The following is a 15,290-nucleotide window of genomic DNA, read 5'->3' as shown; positions in this document are numbered from 1 at the left end:
GTTTAGTTGCATATCTCTAAATCTCCAAAAGACAACCATTGTCTAACACATGAGAATTGGTCTGTGGAGAGGTGGACCTATGTTCAGTGGAGTTAGAAACCTCCATCTGGTAACTTTGGGATAAGTTAATGTAGAGATTGTGGTTCAGAACTTCATCCCTGACTTCATTAATACCTGCTCATCCCACTCTTCACAGCAAATTTCCAACATCTAGTGCAGTCCTCCCAAAAGAGTAGAGTCTGGGGGACCAATTAATATCCTAGATTTGAACAGAAACCCTGGATGAGCAGGTGCCAAGAACCTGAACAAACTGAAGACTTTCTGAAAGTTTTAACTATGTGTAGCAGGTTGCATTACTTTTTCCAACCAACCTGCACACCTGTGCACAGTGAGAGAAAGAGATAAAGTGAGGATGAGGATGCTGCTGGCAATTGTGACTGGGGAGAGGAAAATCCAGAATAACGAGAACCCTCCAGCTGCTTAAAGTCAGAAATCCCCCCAGTCAGAAATCAGTGCAGCTGTCAGCTCTGAATACAGTAACAACCCTTAAAAAACGCCCCCACTGAAAAAGACCAACCCGGTGACAGTGCTGTTGGCTTCCAGATGCTAATTAGTGAGGTAAGGGGTTATGGGAAGGACAGTAAGAGGAAACTTCTGGAAAGGAAACCAGAGGGAGATCATAAGCCACAGAGGCAGACCTTCCATTCAAAACACGTAAAGCTCCTGAAACTCCTGGAAGCACCACTAGCTCTCCCTCAGCATGAAGCACAGGTACAACTGCTTTCAGAAACCTTGATCAGACAGAGATAAAGACGTGGCTACGTTATCCAAGAACCCCTCTGGTAATGATCCAGCCTTATTCAGAGCTACAGCAGTTTGGTCTGTCGCATGGATACCAACAGAGCTCTCTGATGATGTCGCTTTTATATAAGCAGATCGAATAAGCGAGGAAGGGAGGGCAGGGCTCTGTGGGTGTTGGGGTGAGGTGGTGAAGTCAAAATGCTGAGCGCTTCTTTACAGCCAAGCTTGCAGTTATGAGCGCAGGAAGAAATCTCTCTATGAGCGGAGGAATATTTACTCGGCACGGTTCCAGTGACAAGACTTCAGAAACTCATCTCCAATCCAAAACTCCTTTCTGCAAATTCACTTCATTCCCTGGAGCCATCATTTTAATATGAATAAAATCTACTATATCAACACAGTTACTGCCAAAATCTTTGCAAAACTTTGCTGAGCCAACCATGAAAATGAGGTAACAGAAGTTTCTACCATTCAAAAATCTGGATCTGCACAACAAAGGGCGTTTTAGATATATCAAGGATTCTGTGTTATTTTATACTGTAAGATTTGGTACTTGAGTAATCAATGTACCATGTTTTGTCTTTAGTTACTCTCCAGATGTGCTAAAAAGGCTAGTTTAGCAGTGGTTCCCAACCCTAGTCCCTGAGGACCACCCACCCTGCACATTCTATTGGTTTCCTGCTCGAATGCACCACCTTCCACTCAGAAAAGCCATGTTCATTAGCTGTTTAGCTGGGCCAGCTGTTTTAGGAGCAGAGTAAGCACCTAAAATGGGCAGGGTGTAGGGTATCCTCCTGGACCAGGGTTGGAGTAATGCTGGAGAAGAACCACCTTTAACTACCTATAAAAACCTTTCGGTGGATGGTTATATAAATAATTTTCTATAAAGGGCATGTGCAAGTGTGAAGAACAGTTTTAAAGCTGAAAGAACCTCCACATAATGATAAGGTTCTAGAAAGAACCCCTAACTTCATATAAAACCAATGTAGCAGAAAGCTGTTTACTGTAGCAAAAAGAAAGAAAGCAAACTTATTTCAGAAGAAATGTTGGATGAGCTGCTGTCTACAAACTATTGGACATATAGGCTGGGTTTCATGGACACGGATTAAGCCTAGTCCAGGACTAATCGTAATGTCAGTAATTATTTACCACTTAAAAGCTTTTTGTGTTTGCCATTAAGCTTAATCTGGATCTGGGAAACTGGCCCATAGTGTAACAATGTTGGTCTTTATCAAGGTAGAAGAAAGAAGCATATTAGATACAGAATAACAAACCCTTAAATGAATGTACACTGACACATTACATTACATTATCTGAAGATTCTTCAAGCCTTTAAAAGGTTCTTCACACTGATGAATCTCAGAAAGGATTCTATGGGGTCCCAATATGTTTAATTTCTATGGTATTGCTCGAAGAACCCTCTGAGGAACCATAAAACAGCACTATGTAGCATTTTCACCTTGAAACAACAGCTTCAAAATCCTTGTAATGCTCCACTGATTAGTAAAATGGAAAATAGCATCGCTGTTAATGCTACTCTAGGTTTAGCACACTGATAACTGCACTATGTAACTTTGGAGAAGCGAGCCGAATGTTGTTTGCGTAAAGTAAATATTAGTGTAAAGTCCTGTGATATTCCTCTACTGCCTCAGTCCACATACTTCTTTACCTTTCAGTGATGATTCTGTATCTCTCAGCTCATCCTGAAAAACGTGTCTCTTAGTGGTGGCGTACAGTGCAGATTACACTTCCTGACTGTAGGGGGAGCCCAGGAGCAAGCATACCAATTTCCAATAGTGTTTAAGAGGCAATCTGCCATTAGATTTGATCAGTTTTCAAATACAAATACTTCTGATGTTGGTTTATTACTGCTTTGTTCTTGGTGTTTGTTTAGCAAAAAAGCTAAAAAAGTCATTTTTAAATGAACAATTTTTATGTTGTCGAAAATATTGATCTCAAACTTTTCAACAGTAGTATAAATCCAACATCCAAAAGGAATGAGCTGTTTTCTGATAAGAACTGGTTGGAATCCATGTAAACATGAGCCAAATATCACTTACCCACTCAGCACAACGATGAAATCCATGACGTTCCAGCCGTTCCTTAGGTAGGAGCCCTTATGGAAAACAAAGCCAAGGGCCACCAGCTTGATGCCGGCTTCAAAACAGAAGATTCCAATGAAGTAGGGTTCTGTTTTCTCCTGTTGGATGTAGATAATAAATAACAATACATAAATGAGAAGCAATGCAGAAACATCTACTTTTCTTCAGACATGTCAAGTCAAGTCAAGTCAGATTTATTTGTATAGCTTTTTACAACTGCTGTCGTCACAAAGCAGCTTTACATAATTAGTACTTAATAAAGGACAGAGACAGAGAAGAAAGAAGAAAACATGAAGAATCAAAGACCCCCCGTGAGCAAGCCAAACGGCGACAGTGGCAAGGAGAACCTCCCTCAGAGCTGGAGGAAGAAACCTTGGGAGGAACCAAGACTCACAAGGGGGACCCGGCCCGTCCTCCTCTGGTCAGAACTATTTAAACATTAATGATAAAAATTACTAAACCAGATACAACAGAAAGTTAATAGTGGTGATAATAGTGGCAGACAGCCACAAGTCCATCTAGGTTTCAACACGGCCACCAAACAGGCAGCAGCGGCAGGCGGGTGAGCCGGTCCGCCATGGGTGGTGGCTGGTGGGGGGGCCCGCTGGCCGGACTGGTAGGTGGCAGCTGGTTTGACGCAGGTAGAGGGGACCTCAGTGGGCAATCTTCCAGCAGGTCAGGCTGGGTGGCCATTTTCGGGCTGGGTGGCCATGGGTGGACATGCATTGCTATATTACTAGAAAAAATGGCTAACAATAAATGTAAGGAAAAAAAACACCATGCAAATGAATTCATGCTTCCTTAATTTGCCTGACCTTGAACATTTTCACCAAACATGCTAATTAAAGAATTTGCTTAAAAAAATGATATTATAAAAAAATATAAATAATAAAATAATTAATTTAATAAAATTAAAATTCATAATGACACATGAAATTTTAATCTTATTGTTATAATGGCTAATAATTATAATTTTATGACAAGAAATGACAATACATACATAATTACAGTTTACAATTTGAATCTGTGTTGTACTGTTGTTCACAAATAGTTTAAACATTAAATAAATTATGAATAAACCATGTAATTTATAACATTTTAATCTATGCTGTTTAAATGATTACACCACAGTTGGTGTAGCTTAGAGGACAACTACACCGCCCTCCTTGTGGTTTCGATTCCCTGGCTGGGAAGACACACCACACTATTCCAATAACACTATTCCTCTGACATAACTAATTTCCAAAGTTCCTAGACAGTGCTGCTCAACAATCCCTAAATACGATGCAACGTTTCTCCTCATCTGATGTACAGTACATGCATACATTTTCAATAGCTGCGCATGAATCACACTCAGAAGTGTAGGCGTCACAAATATGACGTGTGATCGTTCAATAAGAGGAAGCATATCCACTTTTGTTTATGGGAAGATGATCATGACTGAGGAGTTCACTCTTATCCCACCTGGGCATTCAGACCATAAGCTCTTATAGAAGCACTGACCCTTTGACACCGAACCAGTGACTAACGGTGATGCACCATAAAGTCTGTTGATATTAATATCACATGTACCCAAGCACAGTGAACTTCCACATAAACATCGAAATGTCCATACAGTACTGAAGAGATACTTAAGGACCTAGCAAAGCTTCAGTTTTAAACAAAGAGCATGAATCTGATCAATCATTAATCATTAATCATTCACTAGTGTGACTATATATAATATATATAATTAGAGAACCTTTAGAGAACATGGTTCAGTAGGGAAACAAAAGTGGTTCTTCTATGGCATCACTTCTATGGCTGTCCTAGCTTCACAGTTCTGCTCTTTCAAAAGTAAAGGTACTACAAATGGTTCTTTGAGCAATGCCATAGAAGAACCTCTTTTGGCTCCTTAAAGAACCATGTTTGTCATAGAGAACCTTAAAAAGACCCAAACAACTTTCTCTTGATTCAAAGGTTCTTTATCAATTTAGAGGTCACATCTCTATTACATAGATGGTTCTTCATAGAACCAAAAGTGGTTCTTCTATGGCATTGTTTTTCGAGTTCACTATCATAAAACAAATATGAGAAAAAAGGGTTCCAAAGAGGTGCCAAAAAGGAACCATTTTATTATGTGTGAGCGCAAGGAACCCTTTTAAGGGTGAGGACAAGCACATGCCTCTTCTGATACACATACAGTCGGCCATTGCCTTTTTTCAAACTGCCACTGATTCAGGAGGAAAGTGCTAGATCCCCAGCTCTGATACATTAGCCAATAGACGCCTGTGAACAGCATTACAATGGGAATGATGATGGGAGAGAGCACCATCTACCCACACAGAGAAAGCATGGGCAATTGTGCTCTCTCTGGCTTTGCCTGCTGATGGCGATCCTCTGGACACAGGCTCAGCGTCAGGGCCCTAAGCCCCTTTAAGGTATGAAGAACCTTCACATGATGTAAATATTCTAGGCAGAACCCTGAATTAGTATAGAGCTTTTATATAGTTTGAGGATATCCCATACTTCAGTCTTGATATTAATATCACACATAGCGAAGCACGTTGCACTTCCATATTCAACATCTACGGTAAATGCCCATACAGTACTAGCAAACCGCTGAGGCACGTTTTATCAAATATCAGATAATCAAGATAATCTGATTAATCTTTAATTTTTTGTGATTTATTTGTCAGTGGTGATCGTATTTAAGCATTTGAATAATAAAATGACAAAAAATCAATGGTTTAAAATATCATTAAATATCTACTACCATTATGACAGGCCTGTGTTATTGTAGAGAAAGGAGACTGACTGGAGTTCACTGATTGAAAAATGACTGAGATAGGTCACAACACCTGATGGTGAAAGTCTGACCTTTCAATAAATAGAGCCAATCAATTCTACCTGTTTCAATCAGTCCCTCAATTTGAACAGAGCCAGTAATTCTTTTCCCAGTCAAAGGAAGAAGTGTTTGGTCCGTAGCTTGAGGAATTTAACTATATGAGCTTTGGTTATAGATAATTACTTTATCTTATAATTACTTTATTATTCTCAAATGAGTGTTTTAGTGGATTATCCAGGAGTTCTGTTAAGAGCCCTTTTCATAAACGAGTGAGATAAGTGAATGTAAAGAACCTTTTTACAGTTTCAAGAGCGTCTACATGATGCAAATATTCTTGGCAGAATTCTTAAATCGGTCCAGAAATTTTACGTTATGTAAAAATCTTTAAAAGTTTCCTCCATCTTATTTTTAAACATGGTTCTTTGCGGAACACAAAGTGTTTCTTCTTTGATGTTGTAATAAAATAACTGAACTAAAAGCGTATTTCCATTTGCAGTGGAAGAACCATTTTTTTGGTTAAAAAAAATTAATGAACCTTAAAGAACCTTTAAATTGATGGCTCTTTCTCTCACTGAATCTGTCTGGGTTCTGAAATTAACATTCTAGTGGAGCTGTTGATGTCTTATGCTGTAGACAATTTATTAAGATACACAATGCATTGTTTTGTTGAGATATGTTCAGCTGGTTGGTGTAGAGTTTACCTGTCCAGGTATAGTATACTCCAAGTATATCATACTCCAACAATAAGAGTCAATAGGGCTAGGGTTAGGGTTAGACTCCTAACTTTACATTCACCTGTAGCATGATTCAAGTGATTCAATCTGGATAAGAGTTACAGCAATGTAGCACGGTTAATATAAATTGTTCATTATTTTCACTATAATGTATGTTTTTACCTGTTTCTGGTGATGCTTTAATGAGTCAAGAATTTAAGTAATTTAAAAAGTCAATAATTCAAAATAATTCAGGTCATTCTTTAACCATGTGATCTTTCCGATTCAGTAATACATTCATAATACAACCCAAACAATCACAATCAGAGTATTATCAGTATGTATTAATACATTCTCAATAATAATATTCTGTCCATATCATGCAGCTTTAATCAATGGTGTGATTAGTAAAAACAATCTCACCAGTCTTTTAGACATGGGCGTCTTGTCCTCTCCAGGAAGATGCTGCTCCAGAGCCAGCACGATGCAGTTGGCAATGATGGTGGCCAGGATCATGTATTCAAATGGAGTGAGAGCACAGTTAAGGTCAACACACAACTCTGTTCCCAAAGATGAGGGCAATGATTTAGCCAAGAGCTACATGTGGGTGCGCTGTTCAAAGCCCCTGGTGTGCAAGACTGAGAAGCTTAATACTCCATGTGCAAAAGCTCAATCAACCAGCTTAATCAACCAGCCACACAAAATTGCTCGTTTGGGTAACACAGAAAATCTTGTTGCCGCAACATCAGGGTAAACCAAAGTAATTCAGATTTCCTTATATCAAATCAGGTGAAGGAAATGTATCTGCCATTTTCCATCAACGACAACCTAAATATCCATTTGATTAAATGGGTCTCTCCATGGTTGCATGGTTATTGTCTTTGATGGGAAAGGAACCTTCTGATGAATCGCCCCAAATTAAAAAGTGGACCCTCTTTATGGGACTAAATAAAACCCTTTTTTGCTAAGAGTGATAGTGGAGAAGTCATTCACTGAAATTCCTACAACAACATTGGCACTGCTGCAGCAAACGGTCAGTTATTGATATCACAGTGTCACAGCGAAATCCACACTAATGATTCTGACTTTAAACGATGTCCAACAACCAGCAGCTTGTGATGGGTCTTCATAAAACCATTTGCGCAGTGGCCTTTCTGTGTAGGCGGCGGTAGTACAATAATCTAATGCAGCTTCCAGGCCTTATGCTGTAGATAAAAGCTTCTCTGTGGTTAAAACAATAGACCATCATACCTACATCACTGTGGTAGCAGCACTTCACGATGTTTAAATAAAGGGAGCTCTTTAATAGTTCATATAGAACCTTGACAACTCAGCGAACCATTCAAAGGCTATAGAGACACTATATAGTTTGATATAGGGTTCGACTACCGTTACAAGACAAAGAACCAATGTCTTTGGTACGAAATAGACCTGGTTTTGGTAAGAGTGGTCAATTCATCCTATTCTGAATCCCAAATGAGATGATCACATTGCTAAAAGTCCTCTGGAAGACGGATGATTACTCGAGTATGGAGTGCGTGTGCCTGAGACTGAGTAATTCTCCCCTCCATTATTAATTTCTTGCCACCACCATAAATGGTGTCATGATCCCACAACGGCCGCCATGATGAGGCTGTGGGATTTTGAATGATTCACGCTGAGAGGACGGCGTCCACACAACAACGAGCTGCTATAAATAGCTCAGTTTGAAGAGAACTTCCCACATGCAGTTCATTCTTTACTCCATCACCAATCAGATTTATGTAAAAGGCCTTCATAAAGGCCATAAACAAACACCTCATTGAAGCGCTGAAGGCCACCACGGTCAGCATCACATTCTGCCCCTTTTTTGATCATTTGTGGCACAGTGATCAAAAAGCACATGAAGGACAGGAGTGATTGATGGATGAAAAAAAGGACAAGGGCACACAGCAACCAACAGTGAAACAGAGCCACCGCTGTTTAACGAACCCTCACAAAGATCATGCTGAGATGTTGTCATAGCCAGCCCACAACAGGGCAGTCGGACTGTAGACCATCCGGTTCTAATATGCATATCTCATGAATGTTGAGTTTAATCTAATAAATCACTACTAAGTAGTGTGTAAAAATGATTATCTGGGAAAATCCATCTAATTATACATTACAGGCAGTTTCCAAGAAAACATTAAGCCTAGTTCTGGATTGAATTACTCATCATAACGGTTGTTCTTCCCTGAATAATCCTGCACAGTCTGGATTTAACTACAGTATTGGGAGAATGTCTAAGGACCTAATCAAACTGTTTAAAACTATTTAAATGGGCAATAAAAGAGTTTAAATGCCCTAAATGTAATTTGCCATTTCTAGTTGAGAGTTGCTGATTTCTTTGGAGCTACACCCATACAAATACAGATGCTTTAAACAAAAGCATACTTTTAAAAGACCCAGATGCCCATATTTCCTTTATGGAACCTAAATTGTTTCTTTTATGGCCTTCTATGGCAGAAATACATTTGAAATGCCTATATTTTCAAGAGTGTAGTCTAAAGAACAAACGATTGGTTTCAGATTTCTCCTCGAAGTCCTTAATGTCCCTATCTATAGCATCCATTTGTTTAAATACAGCAGCAGTAGACTGTTTTAAAATTATGTGGTCGGTGCAGCACCATCTTTCCTGTAGCTGACTGAGGTTTGGTTCCCCAGGCATGAACACCACTCTACACCAAAGCCTCTACGCCAAAGATCCAGCATAAACTAGCCATTTGTATAATCTCCAACCTACAGTAGCTTGGACAACTTTTGCAGTGTGTCAGGGTACATTATCCTGCTGAAACAGCACTGCTGCCATAAAGAGATCTACTTGGGTCACTTGGGTTCAGTGCATGTGCACTGGAGATTACATAGAGAGGGAGAATTGAGATGAACAGGTACACATACACAGATGGCGGTTAGCTCTAGGTTGTAGCATGTATGTCCCACCCGCTGCTAACTATCCTAGATTGCGATGAATGGAGCATGGGTGCTCCCCTGCCCAATAAATGGTCTCCATTATACTGCACTTCTCTATGGAAGACTGGGGCAAGTAGCTATCCACCGCTCGCCCACAAAGCCATTCGTTACGATGTCAAATGAACATCCACATGAATGCCAGGACAAGCTGTGATGCATTATTTGTCCTCACACCTTTCCATCATAGCTGGCCTTAACTTGTATGGCTATTTGTGCTACAAAAATGACTGGGATCTGACCAGACGGGCCAGCCTTTGCTCTTCATGCGGATCATTGTGGATCATGGGTGCCCAGGACCCTGTCATTGGTTGTCAGACCTTGGAGCAATTTTGGTAGGTACAGACCACTGTACCTACATACCAGGAACATCCCACAAGACCTGCCTGATGTTTTGGAGATGTTCTGACCCAGTCTTCTAGAACATCACAGTTTCTCAGTGAGTCTTACGCTTGCTCATTCTTCCTGCTTCAACACATCACCTTCAAGAGGTGACTGTTCACTTGCTGAATAATATGTAGATCCCATAGATCCTATAGTTCTTTAGAGTGATGCTATAGAACAACCATGTTGATCACCTAAAGGAACTTTCATTGGATCCTCCACATAATGGATGAATAAATGAAACGTGTGGCTCGGTACTTGCACAGTACAACTTCCACACATTAACATGCTGATCTAGGCTGATATGTCTTTATATTTCACATGGATTTTAGCTACAAAAACATCTTGGATCTTGGGTCAACAGCCCATCTTCTTGCTGCTATCACAGAAAGTCTTACTCAGAAGGTGTCAAAACAGAGTCACAGTAAACCGTAAACAGATAAACATTCTGTTTACATCATTATTAGTGGAGCCACTGCTGTTGCATGGAGGTCTCTGAGGAGGCCGGACTGTCAGTTTAGAACAACCGTCATTAGGACTTTCAGTTCAGTCCAACTATCTGTTTCCCCAGCATGTTTACTCCAACAAGCAGGACTGAGTTCACCAAAATGCACAAGAGCTCACAAGAGCTGTGAGCTAAGTGAAACTGGGGTTCCTTTGAAAGTTCTTTTGGGTCTACAAAGGTCAGAGTGAATCTTTGACTCCATTAAGAGCCATATTGTTGGTCACTAAAGATCAACACCAATCTCTGACTATGTAGCACCAGTTTTAGGCTCGTCACATTTACTGCCTGTAAGTGCTTTCATATTTTGTCATATCTCCCAGATTAGGAGTATTGTCTTCTCTGAGTCAGTGGGCGTCACATGGGCTACCATACACAAAAAGTGTTTACAAATGGCGCAGTGCGGCTTTTAATCCATTGAAACACAGCCTAACTTCCTCCATCCCCAAGCTACTGATGCTCCGACAGATATCAGATACTGAAAATCAGACAGATATCAGATATAACAGTGACAGAATTTTTTTTCCTATTTACAAACATTATGGACCAAAACAGAGCCACGTTCACCCATAAAACCCAACACTTGCTCTTAGCTTAGCAGTAGACAGAATGCAACACATATAAACAAAACTGGTCTGCCAGTGAAAGAAGTCCTGATTAGGACTATAAGCTCAGTCTAACCCCTATCAGTTTCCCCACAGGTTCTTCTATGGCATCACTCAAAGAACCATTTGAAGAACCGTATTATTATTATTATATCATTGGTTCCAACAAGCAAGACTGAAGTCCTAAATATCTGACAGTTTTTTCTTTATTCCCAACCAACTGTGGACCAAAATAGAGCCACGGTCACCCAGACAACCAACACTTGCTCTTAGATTAGTGGTAGACAGCATGGTAGACATATAAACATTATGGTTTAGTGGATTCATCGATCCATCACTGTCGTCTGAAACCTCTGAGATTGCAGTCCTGAAAGCTGGTCTGCCAGTAAAGGCACAGTATAACTATCGGTTTCCCCAACAGACAGATGAGCATCCTTCACTCATAAACATAAAGGTGGTTAGAGTGGTTCTTGGTTCTGTGAGGCTATAGAAGCAAATGGAGTGAATCCTTACTGTTAGGCTGGACAGCCCACTTTAGGTGCTGTGTAGATGTTCAGCTTGACTCAGCCTGTCATTCAACTAAACGTCTTTTACATTAACCATAGCTTTCTTTCTTTAATCCTAACACTCACAGTCACCCATTCCCTCTAACCTTAAACTGGCATTCCTCAAAAACCTCTTAAAAATAAAGACGCTACTATTGAGCGATGCAATGGATGGACCATTTTTGGTTCCAGGAAGAACCATTTTGTAGGTGTGAATGTGAAGAACCTTTAAAATGTCAATGAACCCTTACATGGACTTTTTTAAACCTTTAAAATGATCTTCTCATACATATCTCTGAACAGAAAAGGTTGTTTCTGGAACCAAAAATGGTTCTTCTTTGGCTTAAAGATCTTTTAGTAGCACCACGAAGAGTTTAATTTTGTGGTCATATTAAGACCCTTTGGTTTCACAGAGCATTGAAGTCATGATGCTTCATCGCCATGAACTTACAGATTCCCCATCATGTATTTCTCTTGGTGCCCCTGGACATTGAGTGCCCCTCAATCACAACTAACCCTGATATTAATCCCAACTCTGCACTCTTACATATATGTATACACAAACATGGTTGTTTATAGGGTTGTTATTTGTGCTTATATATATATATATATATATATATATATATATATATATATATATATATATATATATATAATGTTTTAACAAGATGTGGCAAAGTTCGAATGTGAAGAACCTTCGAACCTAAAAGTCTAAAGTCTAAAGGACCTTCACTTGATGTAAAGGTTCAGGTTCTTAATTAATTAACCTCCTAACCTTGGTCTTAATCTTAACCCACTTTACCATTAATGTCTATAAACCTTGAGCATTTATAGAATATCTAGAGAACTATTTAGATAAAGCAGAACCTATATATATATATATATATATATATATATATATATATATATATATATATATATATTATGTTTTAACAAGATGTGGCAAAGTTTGAATGTGAAGAACCCTGTTAAAAGTCTAAAGGACCTTCACTTGATGTAAAGGTCTTAATCTTAACTCAAATATTTGTTGAATTTTACCATTAACATCTATAAACCTTGAGCAATAAAGCAGAACCTAAAGTTGTAGAACATTTTTTGCCACCTTAGTTATAAATACTCATATTTTGGCATACCTCTCAGTTTCAGGGAGCTCAATAGACAATGTATTGTCTTCTACAAGTGGGCGTCACATAGTCTACCTTGAGGAAAATGTGTTTACAAATGGTGCAGTGCGGCTTTTAATCCAATGAATCATGGTAACTTCACACATTCTCAAGCTACTGAGGCTCCAGTGTAACTACTGACACATCCAACACAGTAAAACCCCAGTATGTTTTTTTCCTATTTACATTCACTATAGAGGCATTTGACAGAAGTACCACATTGGGTTTTTTACAATGAACTTTTGTGGCCAAATGGACAATTTTGTGCCCAATTTCTGCCTCTTTCACGATCAAATAGACAAAAAAGCCAGTCCAAACCCGGACCCTCGCTCTTCTACACTGTTTAATGTAACCCCACCCCCCCCAACACCACCTGACCCAACTCAGGAAGGGCCTGGCAATTGGCTGGTAAACTGGATTAGCTGTTCTGTAGGCTGGGACTACTCCTGACTGTGAATGACAGCAGGTTTCCAAAGCTAGAGTTGAGAACCCATTGTTTTAGACGCCTTGTGAAATGCAAATGCGCTGTCCACGGTGCTGACGCACGCCGCACAGCCCCATCAAGCTAACCCCCTTCCAGGCAACATGTAGGCTAATTTGCGCACCTCACCTTCACACCTGTTCCCACTCCAACGTGGCTCAGAGCCACCAGCTTTAAGACTCACCCTCAGACTCATCCCACACACTGAAAAAAACGGAGCGTAAAAAAACGCAGCGTAAAAAAACGCAGCGTAAAACGTGAAGGTGGAAGGATATGGCCATTCTATGATCCTCCTCGCGTACTTTCTGATGATGTTGTTCTCGGCGAAAATGAACAGGGACCTGTTGACGGTGAGGCAGTTGTGTCTGGCCGGGATGGGGTTGTAAAGGGCCATGGTGCGCGCGCGCTGAGCCTTGGCTTGCTTCGACTCCACGGCGGTCGCCTCGGCGCCGTCGCCCTCCGCGCCCGTCTCCCGAGGCGCCTCGCCTTCAGACTGGGCCATGTCTGCGGACGTAGACGGTGCGAGGTGAGGTGGAACAGGGAACGCAAAAAGCAACCAGAGCAACGACAACAAAAACGTCCCACTTTCACTCCATACCAGGGGCACCTGCTCGCTGGGCTAGACGATGCTCTGAGTCCTCCTGCTTACATTCCATCAACTTTTCTCTCTTTTAGGAAAGTTCACCTCGTCGATGCTGATGGATCTCCGAGAAGCAGTGCCAAAAACAACGTCGACGTGGCACGCGCATCTCCGACCGCACCGTCCACTTGGACTTTGGGAATCCGAGTCCTCGCTTTGGGACCTAACGACTCGAACCAGACGCGCGTACAGCCCAGCCTCTCCAACGTGGTTCCTCTGGTTCTTCTCCCAGTTTCGCTGAGCTCCTACTACTAAATTCGCTGAATCTCATAGCAGTACATCATCTGGACGCGCTGTGTTCTCGCCATCCTCTCCTGAACGTGCTAAGGGGGTCTAAGACGAGCTAAGGGGGTCTTCTAGCTGAGCGCACAAAGGCAGCAGCGCGAGAGAAATCCTGTGCGCGCGTTTGCTCTCACTTTGTGGGCGCGATCATCACCAGCTCAGAGATCCTTCAACACTCCTCCTCCTTCCCCCTCCACCACCACACCACCACACCACCACCACCATCCATCCACTACCTTCTCCCACGGATTTCAGCTCAGCAATTCATTTATTTCCCCCAGGCACATTGGGACATAGGAAAATCAGTTACCATGGCAATCTGTGTACTCTGAGCTCCAGCCTCAGTACTGTATTGAGTGCAATGGGAGTAAACACCTCGTTTTTTTCACATGTACCAATTGGAGCGAGATGTTTCTACACATTTACAAACATTAAAGGATCTTCTGGGTTTGTTTTTGTTTTGTTTTGGGCTTTTATGGTTGTTTTGTTTTTTTTGCATGGTGAAGTTTCTCAGCCTGGCTTCAGAAGCACTAGAAGCTCAGATGAAAAAAAAAACAAAAAAACATCCATGACTTCTTCTTCCTCTTCTTCTAATTAGAAAGAGCATTATGCAGGCAGGCTGATGCATGATGCATCCTGTGCTTGTTGTTATATCATCTCTGTGGGTGCAACCTGTTGGCCGTGTTCCTATCTCCTTTCCTGCGCCTCTGCCCAAAAGGCAAACTGCAAGCAGATCAGCCTTTGATGGGAAGATGTTAACGAATCAACATGCCTCAAATCATCAAAGGTTGTTGTTTTGTTGTTTTGTTTTTTTTTTTTGTCTCTGTGCATCTCCAATTCATTAAAGGGCCCATATCATGTAAAGCCTGGTTTTATTTATATGACAGAGTCTGTATGTCAACATCGTCTCAATATGTACCGCTCACACCCCAGTTCATGTACGGGAACCAAGCTACAGGACTAGGCTCTGCTGAAATGATTGTTTCTGTGAGGTCACCAAGGCAGACACATTTACATATGTTCCCACCTACATATTCCACAGCAGTTTGGCCCCTCCCTAATGCTGAAGTAAGGAGTGTTTCAGTTTGCACTGCTTTTAATGGAGGCGTAATACAGTGCAGCCATTTAGAACAGTGGTCTGAGGTTCTGGTACCCCAGTCAAATGATATGTTTTGTATATTTGTGTGTAAATTAGTTCTTAATTGAATTAAAATATACAAATAAAATTTGCATTTTATAACATTGTGTATTGTGTAC

General features: G+C 40.8%; 1 protein-coding gene across 2 annotated transcripts in view; it reads right to left on the bottom strand.

The window, feature by feature from the left end:
- The window catches only part of cacna1eb (calcium channel, voltage-dependent, R type, alpha 1E subunit b), an 89,992-nt gene extending 75,755 nt beyond the window's left edge, over positions 1–14,237 (bottom strand). For both annotated transcript variants that reach the window (XM_072687279.1, XM_072687280.1), the window contains exons 1-3: positions 13,388–14,237; positions 6,867–6,973; positions 2,862–3,001 (exon numbers count right to left, since the gene is read on the bottom strand). In XM_072687279.1, coding sequence (XP_072543380.1) covers positions 2,862–3,001; positions 6,867–6,973; positions 13,388–13,613 — 473 coding nt within the window. In that variant the 5' untranslated portion in view covers positions 13,614–14,237. The remainder of the gene's footprint in view (positions 1–2,861; positions 3,002–6,866; positions 6,974–13,387) is intronic.
- Between the last annotated feature and the right edge of the window lie 1,053 nt (positions 14,238–15,290).

This window comes from Salminus brasiliensis, chromosome 9, assembly GCF_030463535.1.
Source record: "Salminus brasiliensis chromosome 9, fSalBra1.hap2, whole genome shotgun sequence".
NCBI lineage: Eukaryota > Metazoa > Chordata > Actinopteri > Characiformes > Bryconidae > Salminus > Salminus brasiliensis.
Note: the sequence above shows the minus strand (reverse complement) of the source record. Positions and strands in the feature narration are given on the sequence as shown.